Genomic DNA, 15,290 nt, shown 5'->3' on the forward strand with positions numbered 1-15,290 from the left:
GATATCTGTGCACAGTTTCATGGCTCCCCGCTTCGTACCTCAATACTCAGCGCTGGAGATGTTCATTTGTAGAGATCCAGATGCGTCTTCCTGCGTCTCAGGCTGGTTCCGTGGTTGTTTAGGCTGGTCTGGTACCTATCCAGCTCGACTCGGAGGACCGGCTGAAAACGGTGTCTCCTATTCCTCCGCCATCTTAACTCCCCTCTGCCATGCAGCTTTTTATTTTGATATAGTCCCAATAGTTTATTTTTGTTTTTGTTTCCCTTGCCTCAGGAGACATAATTAGAAAGATGTTGTTATGGCCGATGTCAGAGAAATTACCACCTGTTCTCTATTCCAGGATTTTCATTTTTTATTCTTTTTTTTTTTTTTTTTTTTTTTTTTTTTAGGTAAGCTCTATGCACAATGTGGGGTTTGAACTCATGGTCCCAAGATCAAGAGTCACATGCTCTTCTGACTAAGCCAGCCAAACACCCCTAGTCTAGGATTTTTATAGTTACAGGTCTCCTGTTTAAGTCCTTAATCCATTTTGAGTTTATTTTTGTGTATGGTATAAAAAAGTAGTTCACTTTCACTTCTTTAACTGCCCTGTTTTCCCAACATCATTTGTTGACGAGACTTTTTCCCATTGCATATTCTTGCTTCCTTTGTTGAAGATTAATTAGCCATATAATTGTGGGTTTATTTCTGGATTTTCTATTCTGTTCCATTGATTTATGTTTCTATTTATGTGCCATATTGTTTTGATTACTACAGCTTTGTAATATAATGTGAAATCTGGAATTGTGATACTTACAGCTTTGTTTTTCTTTTTCAAGATTGCTTTGGCTATCTGGGGTCTTTTGTGGTTCCATACATATTTTAAGATTGTTTGCTCTAGTTCTGTGAAAAATGATGTTGGTATTTTGATAGGGATGACATTACATCTGTAGATTACTTTGGGTAGTACAGATACTTTTAACAATGTTTGTTTTTCCAACCTATGAGCATGGGACATCTTAAATTCTTTCATCAAGATTTTATAGTTTTCAGAGTACAGATCTTTCATCTCCTTGGTTAAGATTATTCCTAGGTATTTTATTATTTGTGGTGCAACTGAAAGTGGGATTGCTTTCTTAATTTCTTTCTGCTTTATTAGTGTATAGAGATGCGATGGATTTCTATACATTGATCTTTTATCCTGCAGTCTTACTGAATTCATTTATCAGTTCTAGTATTTTTTTTTTTTGGTGGTCTTTAGGGTTTTCTATATATAGTAACATGTCAAAGAGTGAAAGTTTTACTTCTTCCTTACCAACTTAGATGAGTTTTATTTCTTTTTCTTGTCCAATTGCCATGGGTAAGACTTGCAGTACTATATTGAATAAAAACAGTGAGTGTGGACATTCTTGTCTTGTTCCTGACCTTAGGGGAAAAGCTCTCAGCTTTTCACCATTATGTAGGGGGTTAGCTGTGGGTTTTTTACATACGGCCTTTATTTTGTTGAGGCATGTGCCCTCTAAACCTTCTTTGTTGAGGGTTTTTATCACGAATGGATGTTGTACTTTGTCAAATGCTTTTTCTGCATCTATTGAAATGAACATATGGTTCTTATCCTTTTTCTTATTGACGTGATGTGTCACATTGATTGATTTGCAAATCTGGACCACCCTTGTATCCTGGGAATAAATGGCATTCGATAGTGGTGAATGATTTTTTTAAAATTTTTTATTATATTATGTTAGTGAATGATTTTTTAAAAATGTATTGTTGGATTCAGTTTGCTAATATATTGTTGAGGATTTTTGCATCTGTGGATAGGTATCTTGATGTTCGTCAGAGGTATTGGCCTATAGGTCTCTTTTTTGTAGTGTCTTTATCTGGTTTTGGTATCAGGGTAATGCTGACCTCAGAGAATGATTTGGAAGCTTTCCTTCCTCTCTGAGTTTTGGAATAGTTTGAGAAGAATAGGTATAACCTCTTCTTTAAATGTCAGGTTGAATTCACCTGTGAAGCTGTCTGGTCCTGGAATTCTGTTTGTTGGAGTTTTTTGATTGCTTGTTCAATTTCATTGCTGGTAATTGGTCTGTTCAAATTTTCTATTTCTTACTGATTCAGTTTTGGGAGGTTATATGTTTCTAGGAATTTGTCCATTTCTGCTAGGTTGGCCAATTGGTTGGCATATAATTTTTCATAATATTTTTAATAATCTTTTGTATTTCTGTGGTGTCAGTTATTTCTCCTCTTTCATTTCTGATTTTGTTTATTTGAATCCTCTCTCTCTCTTTCTCTCTCTCTCTTCTTTTTATGAATTTGGGTAAAGGTTTATCAATTTTGTTGATCTTTTCAAAGAACCAGCTTTGCAGCATCATATCCAGAGGTACAACCAATAGTTGTCCAACTTTTACTGATGCTACAATTGTTTTTTAGGTGGTGCCAGCCTGGTCCTTTCATTATAGTTTCCCATTAACATTGCACACAGTAGTTTTAGCATCAATTGATGGCTGTTGTCTAGATCCATTATTTCATTGAGATGGCAAAATGAAGATATTCTAATTCCCTGTTTCTTCATTTGTTAGATGGAATTCTGTATAGAAGAATATTTCTTCATCTTTTTTTTTTTTTCTTTTTGGTTACCTTGAAAGAGTTCGTAGAGGAAAGGTGGGATAAATGTTGAATTTATTCTATTTTAAAAAAAATCCATTTTTAGAGTAGTAAGTTAATATCCCAACAAACTTATTGGAAATTAAACACATTTTGGTATCATCATCAACTTATGGATTTTTATATATTATGGGATTCAATTGTTTGCAGTCATTGTTCTTTTTGAGTTTAAATTAGGCCAGTGATAGCCCCTGTTGCTTTGAGAATTTTGTCCTCATTGTGTCTGGGGAAACTTCCATCTACTTTGCTCAACTTTTTTATTAATAGATATTAGTTCTCTGACTTTTTCCCTTTCTTACCCCCCAAATTATGGTATCGATAGCTAAAATATGTCCTCTAATTTCCCCATGAAAGACCTCATTTAATCAGTTTTTCTGGTTAAATCTTACAATATGGTAGGTTAACTTTTGCAAGCCATTTTGCCAGGACAGTATACTGGATAAGTATAATTTGGTAACAAGTTTTATTCCTTTACCATTCCTATTTTTTAAAAAAATTATCACTAGACTGTAAACATATGCTAAGTACAGAAATAACCTTAAATTCGATACTAGATATTTAATAAAATACAGCAATAGGGCATAAGGTGATGTTTTCTGACCTCCACTACAGTTTTGCAGGTAGCAGAACACATCATGGGTTCATTAGTTAAACAGTTTAGCTCTCCTATTATTTCCCCAGCGATCACAAAGTCTGTGTAAATTAGCTGATAATCTTTCTCCTCTGACTCCCAGAGCATTTGGTCACTTTCAAAACCAGGTTTTGATCTTTGAAGCTGTTTAGGAATGAAGAAAGAAAGAAAAAAAAGTCAGTTAATTACCAAAACGCTCTGATTTTTTACTTTTTTTCCTTTGGTTTTAGCAATTTTAATATGTAGATATTGTTTTGAGGATACTTCTTACTTGTACCTTTTAAAACAAATTTATTAAATTAGCAAAAGCATTCCTAGATACCGCAATCTTTCTGATTCCTTCTACTCAGCCAACCTATACCTGCCTTAGAATGGCTAAATGCCCAATTCAGATAAACATAAGATGAAAACAAATTATAATATTCCATCTTAAAGATGATCCTTTAGATGGTTTCTTTTTTTTTTTTTTAAGATTTTATTTATTTATTTGACAGAGACAGCCAGCGAGAGAGGGAACACAAGCAGAGGGAGTGGGAGAGGAAGAAGCAGGTTCCCAGTGGAGGAACCCGATGTGGGGCTCGATCCCAGAAAGCTGGGATCACACCCTGAGCCGAAGGCAGACGCTTAACGACTGCACCACCCAGGCGCCCCCTTTAGATGGTTTCTTGTTATCTCTGGGAAAGTAATGATTAAAAGGTGATAAGTAATGTTAACTACTGTGTTTGAACAAGAAAATTGGATGGTAGCTCTTGTCCTAAAAGAGGAACAATGCAGTTCTTAATATGGACAACTATGAATTCTCAATTTTATAGAATTTTAACTAATGTTCACAAGTCCATTTATGAATAACTCTGACTTACCTTTACCATACCTGATATTATTATATAAATTCCTTTGGGTTCATCACCTTCTTCAAATATATCATTTCCACAATCAAATGTTACAACTCTGGCTCTTTCCTTAAAAATATCACCAAATATATAAGATATAAACACTATATTAGCAGTGGTTGGGGATGTTGAAGTTTACATCTTAATAAAAGTTTTTACACTTTAAAATATCACTCAGTAAGATCTGACTTACTGTGTTAGTAATAAATTTGTAAGAGAAAATAGGAATTATGAATATAAAAGAGAAGAAAGTGGATATTCAAAGACCTCTGTAACTTCAGATACATGGATTAGAAAAGAAGTAATCTAATACAGGAGTAAGAATGTAATGGTAAGATAAAAAAATACCTCATCTGGATGAAAAATAATCAGAACAGATGTGGACTAATGGCATATATACATCTCATACATAGTTATGCTGTAAACAGCTGATGAAGTAAATAAAAAACTCATTCATTCAAAATAATTTAAGCATATAAAAATATACACCTGCTCCTTTGGCACCGAGTAGATATAAAAAAAGAATGTTATTAGAACAAGTTAGACCTATTTAATTGTTTATTCTACAAACACTCTTTGAGCATCTTCTACATAATATGCAAAATGCCAGGGGCTGGGTATTCAAAATATGGATGAGCTGAAGGATATAGTGCAGAAGAGAAATACAAAGGTAGTTGTAATGCAATGTACTTAATGCTATCATGAAACTGTATAATGGATACAATGGCGACACTTTTGTTCCTCCAAACTCAGGATGGACCACAGGATGGTCTTCTACTGGTGGGGTGTTTGCCCCCAAAGCCTACTTTTCTGAATTACCTTTGGTAGGGGTGTTTCCAGGATCTTTCCTGAGAAGCAAGATTTGGAAAGAAAAAAAAAAAAAAGTAAAAATAAAGGGCATTTCAAGAAAAGTAAACAGCACCCCCAGAGGCATGGAATTAGAAAACAGTGTAAAGGGTTTGGGGTACCATGTAAGGTTGAGTATAAATAGAGTATGAGGTATATGATGAATGGGCAACAGAAGATGATGATGGAAAGATAGAAAGGAGGCAGACTGGGGAAGGATTTTGCAGGTCCCTTAACAGGATTTTGATTTTATCCCATAGGCAATAAAAGACATTTATTTAAAGTTTTAAGCTGGAGAGTATCACAGTCGTCATTAAAAAAAAAAATCATTTGTTGGTACATTTTAGATGGTATTACCAGAAAATAAAAATATTACCTGAATGAAACTTATATGGTCTTTGTCTTTATCTAGCCATGGAATATGGTAGAGTGCTTCTTCAACAGTAAGGGGCTTGATTACAGGTTGAAAATCAAGTATCTCTCTTTTTTTGGCCATTATTAACTAAAACCACAAAATTTAAGAAACAAGATGAACAAAACTGGTGTTCACAGAATATTTAAGAAATTATGGCTTTGGACTATTTCCTTTACTTGCTCTTCTGAGATTTTTGTTCTGTGGAAACCTTCAACTTCTCCCCACTGATAGCATTTTTCTGTTATTATCATTCTGAAGTCACAGATTAAACATTTAAAAGTAAACTTCTTTTTACTGAATTATAGCAGAAAAACAAAAAATGCACAGATTATTAATGTCCGTTCAAAGAATATTTACAACGTGAAAAGATCTGGGTAACCAGCACGCAGATTAAGAAATAAAACATTTACTGCACCTAAAATCCTCTCTTATATTCCCTTCTAGTCATTTCTTCTATCTAAAGATGACCTCTCTTCTATCATCAGAGTTTAGCTTTGGTTTTGAGATTTATCTGCATGAAATCGATGAGTATATATTTGTTTGTGTCTGGTTTCATTTGCTCAATAGTATGTTTCTGAGATTCATCTCTAATATTGCAGGGAGCAAAAGTTCACTCCTGTAGTTTTCATTGTTGTAGAGGATTGTGTTGTATGAATATACCACAGTTTTGTCTACTATTGATCAACCTTTGGGGTGTGCCAGTTTTGGCCTTTTGTAATGCTGCTTATTTGTTTGCTGTACATATGTATACATTTCTGTGGATATATGCTTCTTTAATCTAATCACTGTGTCGTATGTGTAAGAGGCATATAAAGGTAGATTGTGCCTAACCAATTCCAAATTTAGTAGATTCTGCCTAACAATTCCAAAGAGATTGCATTAATTTACACCCTTACTCTAATGTTCCAGTTGTTCCACATCATTGCCTGCAGTTAGTATTGTCAGCTAAAAAAAAAATCAAGTATTCTGATGGTTGTGTATTGGTATTTCATTTTACTTTAATTTGTATTAAGCTTATGACAATGAAATTTAGTACCTTTTGCTATGTATTATTCATTTGAATATCCTCTGTTGTAAGGTGTCTACTCAATCACTGTAAGGTGATGACCCCTTTTAGTATTTCTTTCAGGGTAGATCTAGTGGTAATAAACACCCTCCACTTTTGTTTATCTGGGAATATCTTAATTTCTTTCTCATTTCTGCAGGACAGTTTTTCAGGATCTAGGATTTTTGGTAGGTAGATTTTTTTTTCTCTTTTAGCACTTTGAATGTATCAGTTCACTTCCTTCTGGTCTCCAAAGTATCTGATGAGAAATCTGATAATACTCTATTGAGGATTGCTTATATGGGATGAGTTGCTTCTCTATTGCTGATTTCAAAATTTTCTTTTTGTCTTTTAACAGTTTGATTATAATGTGCCTTGGTGTGGGTCTCTTTCAGGTCATCCTACTTGGAATTTATTGAACTTCTTGGATGTTAATATTTATGTTCTTCATCTAAGTTGGGAAGTTTTTAGCTATTATTTCTTCAAATAGTCTCTCTCTCTCTCTCTCCTCCTTGTGGAATTCTCACAGTGCATATATTGGTCCCCTTGATTGGATCTCATGGGTCCCTTCATTTTGTTCACTTTTCTTCAATCTTTTTGTTTGTTTTTCAAATAGATAATTTCCATTGTTTTATCTTTAGGTGACTGATCTACCTGCTCAAATATGCCTTTCAGTTCTTGCCACATGCATGTTATATATTTATGTTAGGTTCACACTTAAGGATTTAGAGTTTTTAATCAATACTGTGAACAGAATATTTTTCTACATTTTCTTTAGTTGGGGAAGAATTTTGAACATTGATTTATTTTTGAATACTCTGATTTATCTTATTAATCCTACAGATTTTAATTTATTTTCTTAGGATCTTAAATTAAACAATCAACATATAATAACGTTTTTCCTCTTTCCAAAAATTTTATCTCTCAATTTCCTTTCTTTATTTCCTTGACTTGGCTAAGACTTCCAGCACAGCATTCAATATTTAGGTGGCACTGTACATTCTTCTTTCGTTTCTGACTTTAATTGGAATACTTATAAATGTTTTGACATCTAATAGAATGTTTCTTTTAAAATTTTAATAGAGGGGCGCCTGGGTAGTGCAGTAGTTAAGCATCTGCCTTCGGCTCAGGGTGTGATCCTGGCGTTCTGGGATCGAGCCCCACATCAGGCTCCTCCACTGGGAGCCTGCTTCTTCCTCTCCCACTCCCCCTGCTTGTGTTCCCTCTCTCGCTGGCTGTCTCTCTGTCAAATAAATAAATAAAATCTTTAAAAAATAAAATAAAATTTTAATAGAAACTCTTTATTCAGTTAAGGATGCTACTTCTCTTATTAGCCTTGTAAGATTTTTAAAAATCTTTTGAATAATAAATTTTGTCAATTTTCTTTCTTTTTTAATCTCTTAATAAGTTATATAGCTATTTTGGGAGCTAAAACATTCTTAATCATAGTATACTAAACTTTTAATATACTACCAGATTCAATTAGATATCGTTTTGTTTAAAAGTTTTGTATATGTATTCACAAGCATAATAGCTTTTGGGGTTTTTTCTTATACTAGTCCCAATTTGGAGAGTAAATTTTGTACTTACAGAAGTAGTTGGGGCCCTCTATTTTTTTTATATGTCATGGTACCATTTAAATAACTTAGAGAAAGGAAATGTAGTGAATTTTTACCCTATAATGGAATGTTCTTATAAATCATGGGATTCTATGGGAAAAGTTGTTTCAGTGGCACAGACAATTCCTAGAAAAATACTGATATCCACTGTAGCCTAGGATGAGAAATAATTTCATCATACCATTGCTTTGGGAACAAAGCATAGAAAGAGATGGTCCCTCTCTGTGGCGAGAAAGGGAAAGAGAAATTGAGCATTGGAGCTCAGAAAGGAAATGCTCTATGGTAGGTGCTTTTCTTTAGACAATTATTTTAAGTTAGATATTCATATCTCAGAGATGGCCTATATTGGAAAATCAAAAGTAGGTTTGAAGATCATGAATGACTATATATCAAGTAAGTATGTTTTCTTTAAAAATATGCTACCTTACCTTATTAATTTCAGAACCTTCAATTTTATGAATAATTCCTTTTGACCTAAAAACCTTAACAATTTCTCTAGCCAAATTGAGCATGACATTAATCTCTTCCTTTGTTTTCATAGTAACAGCGATTTCTGGGTGATCATACTCTAAGTAGCCTGAAAAATAATATTTTCAGATAAAGTAAAAACATTATTTAACTATTTCATGTGGACAGTACAACCCTCAACACAGAGAAATGTATCTCTCCCTGATAAGGCCTCTGCTATCAATCCTAATTCACCAGTTGTTGCAGAGTTCTGCTTGCCTTTTCTTGTCAGCTTATACCTAAACCCATGAGGAAGGACAGACCGCCCTAGTCCTAGGATTAACAATTATACTGATACACCTGCATGGGACACTGAGAGGCTCTTCTGGGCTCTAGGTCTGGAGTTTATGTCCTACTTTTCTATTCTGTTTGAATTAGGATTTTGGACTACAAACTGTGCACTTAGATATGGCTTCTGATGAAGTCCTCTCATTCATCTTGGGTCATCGTCCACCCAACATTCCTGTGCATCTCGATGACTCATCCATCTATGCTCTTCTGCCTGTCTTATCTGGATTCCTGAATGCCCACGAGGGTTGCATTCACTTAGATTCTCCATTTCGGCTTTTCCTTTGTGATGGCTCCTTGTCTGGCTTGACAACTATCTGCCATGCAAAATCTCTAAAGTCTTGTTCAATTTTCAGACTTGCTGTGCCCTTTTGCTGCCCACCACCTGGTGCCAAACCCCCTTGTTCTCCTTCCACATGAACACTATACTATAGGAGTGTGTCTGTTCCACTCCCGGATTTATCCTGTACTAGGATCATGAGTTGGTATGACTCAGAGAATAAGCTGTTGTCATGTTTAGGCATAGAAGCTGCCAGTGGTCATATCAGAGATCTGTGAGATTCTCTTCTGATTTCAACTTATAAATCCTAAATCCTCAGATGGTAGCTCTGTGGCAAGTGAAGGGAAAAAAAAAACACAACTTTTTTCCTTGTATTGCTCAGGAAGGTATGTGTACTTTTGGTTTGCAAGAAAATAGAATTTATAAGGTGATAATAGCATGTATTATAGCACATGCAGTGCTAATGTGTTTCCTTTAAAGAGAAATTAAAAGGTCTTCATTGTGGTATAAGGCAGGAAGAACAAGTGTGGAGAGGTAATAATACACTAAACCCATCCAAACCAAAGATATGATCATATCGATTGTTGAAGTTATATGCTTTATTATTAGTAATAAATAGGTTTCCTCAAAGATCAGTTTAGTCATGAAAATAATTGCCTCTTTGAAGTCATGATAATAAGAGACAGTTGTGCTTAATCTTTAGGGTGAGAGTACATACCCAGCTCTTTCATAGCATGTCCTGTATTCTTCATTATCCTCCTTAATAACATCTACAAAATAAAAGAAGAGTTACCCCTACTGGAACACAAGCTGTTATAAAAGAAATTTACATTTGCAACTGATGGATTTTTTTTTTTACCTAACTAATAACTTTAAAGAAAAAATATGATGGGGAGTTTTTCAGGGATTAGAATTGAATTTTGTGCAATAAATTTTATTTTGCTCCAGCAAATCGGTGGAGAGAATAAAAAGTGGCATTACCAAGTTGATTCTGAGAAGCCTGAAGGCAAGTCATATTTTTTTTCCCTTAGAGTAACTTGCTTTAGGATACTATTGATTCTGAAAAACACAAGCACAGTTGATACTTTCCTCTTTAACTTTGGGGCCACAGGGAATACTTTCAATCTTAAATGAGGTAGAAGATTTGGCCAAACTGTGTAAGAGTAGAAATGAGGACTAAAACTGGACATCTTAGAGATTCAGGTCCTTTTGTTTTTTCCTACTGTCTATCCTCAAATTCCAGTGCCAAATATCCTTTTCTAGGTTAGAAAAGGTAACAAAATTCAGGAAAACAGTTTTAAAGTTACAGCTGGTGAAGAAAGGAAAGATACTGCTTTTTGTGTCCTGCTACATATCACATGTTCGGTTTTCTCAGCTACAGAGCTTTGGGCATATTACATGGCATTCACGTGGTCTACATTGCCTTAAAAGATAAATATCTCACATAGTTGACAAACTTGTGAGAACAACCACCTTGGTCAAAAAAGTGAAAATCTAGAACTTAGGCCCTAGACTTCTCTTTGCTGTTTACTAGCCACGTGACTTTGAGCATAATCATTCAATCTCTCTTGGCTTTTTTTGTTTCCTATCTGTGTAATGAAGAAATTATAGACAAGGTTTCCTTGTAGATGAGTTATTCTTACTTTTTCCATTTCCCATATCCCCATCCTTTGCTTCTTTTACTATTTACTGTGGGAAAATCAGGCAGGGAGAGAGGAAGGGAGCCTTTGGGAATTATAAGGAAGCTTCCTTTGCCTAACACTGCCATTACGTCTCATCCTCCACTATTTCCTATTTAGTGCACCTGTAGCTGACAGATCCTGGAACTTGCATCAGGGGTAGCTGATGACCATTGCACATATGTTCCATGACAGTCTCCACAAGAACCAAAAGGTAGGTTGTGAAAGCCTCATGATTTGCTACTGAGACACAGAAACTTCAGTAAGGAGGATTTTGAGTAATACAAATGTAGACTAGTTTAAGTTTTTACAGAAATTACTTAGCGAATCAAGTCAAGGCCACACCTACATATATAGACAGAAGACATAATGGGTGGGGGCAACTGAGGGATTGGTGGAATAAACCCTTTCCTTACTATTGAAAGTTTTTCTCACCTGTTTAACCTGCTTAGAACTTGAAATCTGATCAATTATAGTTATTATGTCTGCTTCACCTTGGACATATCCTTTTAGTATAGCATACGTAAAGGACAGCTGGTGACTCATCTTTTGATCTATTATTTGCAGCAACTTTGGGGTTATGAGCTGGAAAAAAACAGAACTACTATTTAATATAAATTGTATACATTTAGTTAATTATATATTGATTAGTTTAACTAAAGTAGATAATAATAAGAAATAACATGCTTTCAACAGTAACTATAGTAACCTGTCAAGGTTTTTAGTTATTTTATTCATGGTAATTTTATAACTTCATGACCAGAGCAATTTCCTTATAATTAATAATGTTGGATACCTATGTGAAGTTATGACTTTACTTATGTCCCTTATAGAGAATTGGATGCTACTTTCAACTGGTTTAAATTCTTGGAAAACAATGCAATTAATCTTCTGGGCTTAAGTCATAAATTTCTATAAAGTACTGCCACTTTTACCTGCGAAATCTCCTACTAACCTTCTTACTAAAAGGTTTATTTGGGGGTTAGAACCCACGACAATTATACTTCTTGTTTCACCCCAGCATTAACTTCTCATTGTTTCTTTGCTGAGGTTTAACTTTCCAAATTATCTGTTACCACTGTGCAGTCCCCTAACTTCCCCAGAGTTGGGTGTTTCCCGGGTTTTCCTGTCTGTGCTCCATGATCTCCATACTCTGCCCCCCAGCCAGCTGCCATTAATCCTCAAAGCGCTAGCTTATGCTCATCTTTCAGGATTCAGTTTAAGTATCACTTAATAAAGGATGTCTTTTTTTTTTTTAATCGTTAGCATTCTGTACGTACTCTGTTTTGCACTTATCCTACAATGTAGTACTGGAACACCTAGATGACGTGTCATTTCCCTTCTGCAAGTTCTCTAGGGGTAGAGAGTGTATCTAATTTGTCTTCATGCTCAAGGGCCTACCATTCGACATAAGATAAGGGTTCAGAATTTCCTGACTACCTGTACAAACTTTTCTTAGGTGGTTTACCAGTTTCTTCACTTAAAATATTTGGTAGACCCCATATATTGTCCTATCAGAAAGAATTAACTAGTCACTGGAATAGGCATTGCTTGCCTTCCTTAGGTCAAATTGCACACTAACATCACTTAACGTCTCATTTAATACTAAAATGGGAAAAGCTACTAGTTGTATACTTTTAGACCTACTTGATTTATTCCTCTTGGGAGCAAAAGTATTTTTTAAGCATATGTAGGAAAGCTCTAAATGTACAGATTCTAATCTGTTAGTTTTATCTCTAGATGAACTGTGTCTCACTTAGGTTTGTAACTCTCACAGTGCTTAAATGTGGATGTATCTTGTTTGTGTATGAATAGAGAGAGCCAGTGAGAGAGGGGGAGTACATCTGTTCTATGTATATACTTCATATGCCTTGTGATGGAGTTTCATGTCATTGAAATAATCATAATAATAAATAATATCATCAATAACAATAAATAATAAATATATACTAAATAATAATTTAATAAAAATAATAAGTAATATCGTACTTGTTATAGAAAGATGTATTACACAATCAAAGGTTATTTTTGATGCTGTGATTTTATATTACTATGACTTTATATAACATGAAGTGTGTATTTTTTGGTTTCTTAATGTGTATGAATTTATACTATTTGCTTTGTTACTATGAATGGTTTGCATGGTTTTTTTGTTGATTTCCAGCTTTTATACCAGGTATCCATAAAAATAAACATTACTTTTGGTTAACGTATACTTACATTGATATGGAATTTTTCATACGCTCTCTATTCAAAGAAAAAGCTATGCTGAGTATTTCTATACTTTCATGTGCTTAATAAATTGCAAATGTATTTTGGATATTCATAAAATAATGTCATAAAATTTAATTTGTGAAAAGGTTATAAAATTTAAAATATAAACATCATCTCAATAGACAGTGGAAGACATAAAACTACTAAACTGATTTTAGTCCATGTTTCATGAAGCAGTCAGTAGAAATTTGAAATTGAATGATTTAATAGTTCTTTACCTTCAAAATACGTAGTATGCGAAGAAATCGAACAATTTTTATAAAGATTACTGTTAGAATAAAATCAAGAGTATAAGTAATGGAATCTGTCTCAATAAGAATTATATCTATGATGCCAACTAATGTAATTGCTAACTCAAATAGGTTCCAGGCATGTAAAAAATATTCCTTCCTCATTGCAGCCATCTGTTGGTTAAAAAAAAAATATGTTATCTCTGCTTTTACTGCAACATTTTCCACAATAACTGAAATATTGCTAGTTAGGTTTTTTCTGATCTACCTTAAGACTACTTGTCTGAAATACTAGTAAATAATCATATTAATTTAAAATTAAAATGGTTGAAATATTGAAGCATAGCTAAGAGAGTGGGAACTACTAAAGATGATTGTGGATGCTAGTCTAGGAAATTGGGTTTCCAGTGGAATTTTGAGGGAAAAGTAGGTTTAGAGAAGATAAATGTTTTAGAATGTGCTGTTTGAGATGTTTGTATAGTACTTTGTTGGAGAGACCCAGTCATCAGTTGTCTATATGATCTGAGATTCTTGATAAGATCTGAGCTGGGAACATGAATTTAAAAGTTATTCTACTATAAATGTAGTTGATGCCAGGAAAGTGGAAGAGATAGCATGGCCTATGAAGCTCTTTATTCTTCATGTCCACATCTCCTGTCTCATTTTCCATATCTTCCACACAAATCTAACATCTCTCAAATATCCATGCTGACCAATCCATCCCAAGCTCCAGTCTCTGGGAGTAATGCTCCTTGCAGGTATCATGGTATTGCTTCTAAGTTTTCCCTCATTGTTGTCTATTGTGTTATGTACTCACATACTCACTCTCCACTTTTTGATCCATACAACACAAGACTATTATCAGTTTGTGGGGGTACATTTCCTCATTTTACAACTACCTTTATATTAAAATCGTGAAGTGTTTTTCAAGTACAAAGGGATATCTATCACTCTACCTGTCGATCTGTTTATCTATCTAGTATTAAAAAAATAAAATGAACACAATCCTGATAAGTTTATGAACACTGCCAATACCTTTGAAACTCCTTTTGACACACACCATTTAAAAATTTATTTTTACAAATACAAAACCAATTCTTACAGTATGGATGTTTTCTACTGAGTTGCCTTAAAAATTTACCTTTAAAAATGAAAGTTTGTGAAGTGAGAAAGAATTTGTTTGTAAAGTGAGAAAGAATTTCATGCACTCCTTTGGAAAATTATGTGTGGTTAGTGTTGAAAAATGAAGTTAGGGAATTTCTCTGTGAGACATATAACATGTTCACATATACACAGATACACACACACACACACACACACACACACAATTTTGGATTACCTTAAATAAGGACTCCAAGATATAAAATGCAAGAAAAGAGTAGTTACAGTATCTTAATTCATGCTCATAGATATCACTTAAATCAGGTATCCAAGAAATTATAATAGGAAACATGTTCATTAGTATCACAAGATATCCAATATATTCAAATTCATCAGTAAATACAATTTTATGGCATACACGAAGAATGCGATGTCTACAAAAAAAGAGAGTTTTGTCTGATAAAATAATTACACTGAATTATTATCATTATATGTTCAGTTCTGTTCTAATCCTCTATAGTACACAGCCCAGCTTAGTTCTGAGTAGGAACAATCACTACCTAACACTATCTGGCATCCCACTTCAGATATTGTCCTTTTAATTTCCTCCTTTGCTAAATATCTTGAGGCTTGTTTCCCTTCTTTTCTCCCCCATCTTCCTCAACTTTCATCCATTTTTAGTTTTAATAGAAGTACTTTTGGTCACAAGATGGGGATAATTCAAACTGGAAATATTTAAAAAATTAATAAAGGGAATCCCTTCCACCTGCCAGACATGATTACTATTAACAGTTTGAATATTGGTCCAATCTTTTTGTTTATGTAATCGTTATCTGTAAACA

At 34.0% G+C, this 15,290-nt stretch overlaps 1 protein-coding gene across 1 annotated transcript in view; it reads right to left on the reverse strand.

Moving 5' to 3' along the window:
* The window catches only part of SLC9C1 (solute carrier family 9 member C1), an 88,966-nt gene that overhangs the window by 13,404 nt on the left and 60,272 nt on the right, over positions 1–15,290 (reverse strand). Inside the window, 8 exon segments of the mRNA XM_040621720.1 lie at positions 3,245–3,418; positions 4,135–4,233; positions 5,387–5,512; positions 8,518–8,666; positions 9,883–9,934; positions 11,279–11,428; positions 13,336–13,521; positions 14,687–14,882. Of these exon segments, the coding sequence (XP_040477654.1) occupies positions 3,245–3,418; positions 4,135–4,233; positions 5,387–5,512; positions 8,518–8,666; positions 9,883–9,934; positions 11,279–11,428; positions 13,336–13,521; positions 14,687–14,882 (1,132 nt within the window).

This window comes from Ursus maritimus, unplaced genomic scaffold (assembly GCF_017311325.1).
Source record: "Ursus maritimus isolate PB19 unplaced genomic scaffold, ASM1731132v1 scaffold_4, whole genome shotgun sequence".
Lineage (NCBI taxonomy): Eukaryota > Metazoa > Chordata > Mammalia > Carnivora > Ursidae > Ursus > Ursus maritimus.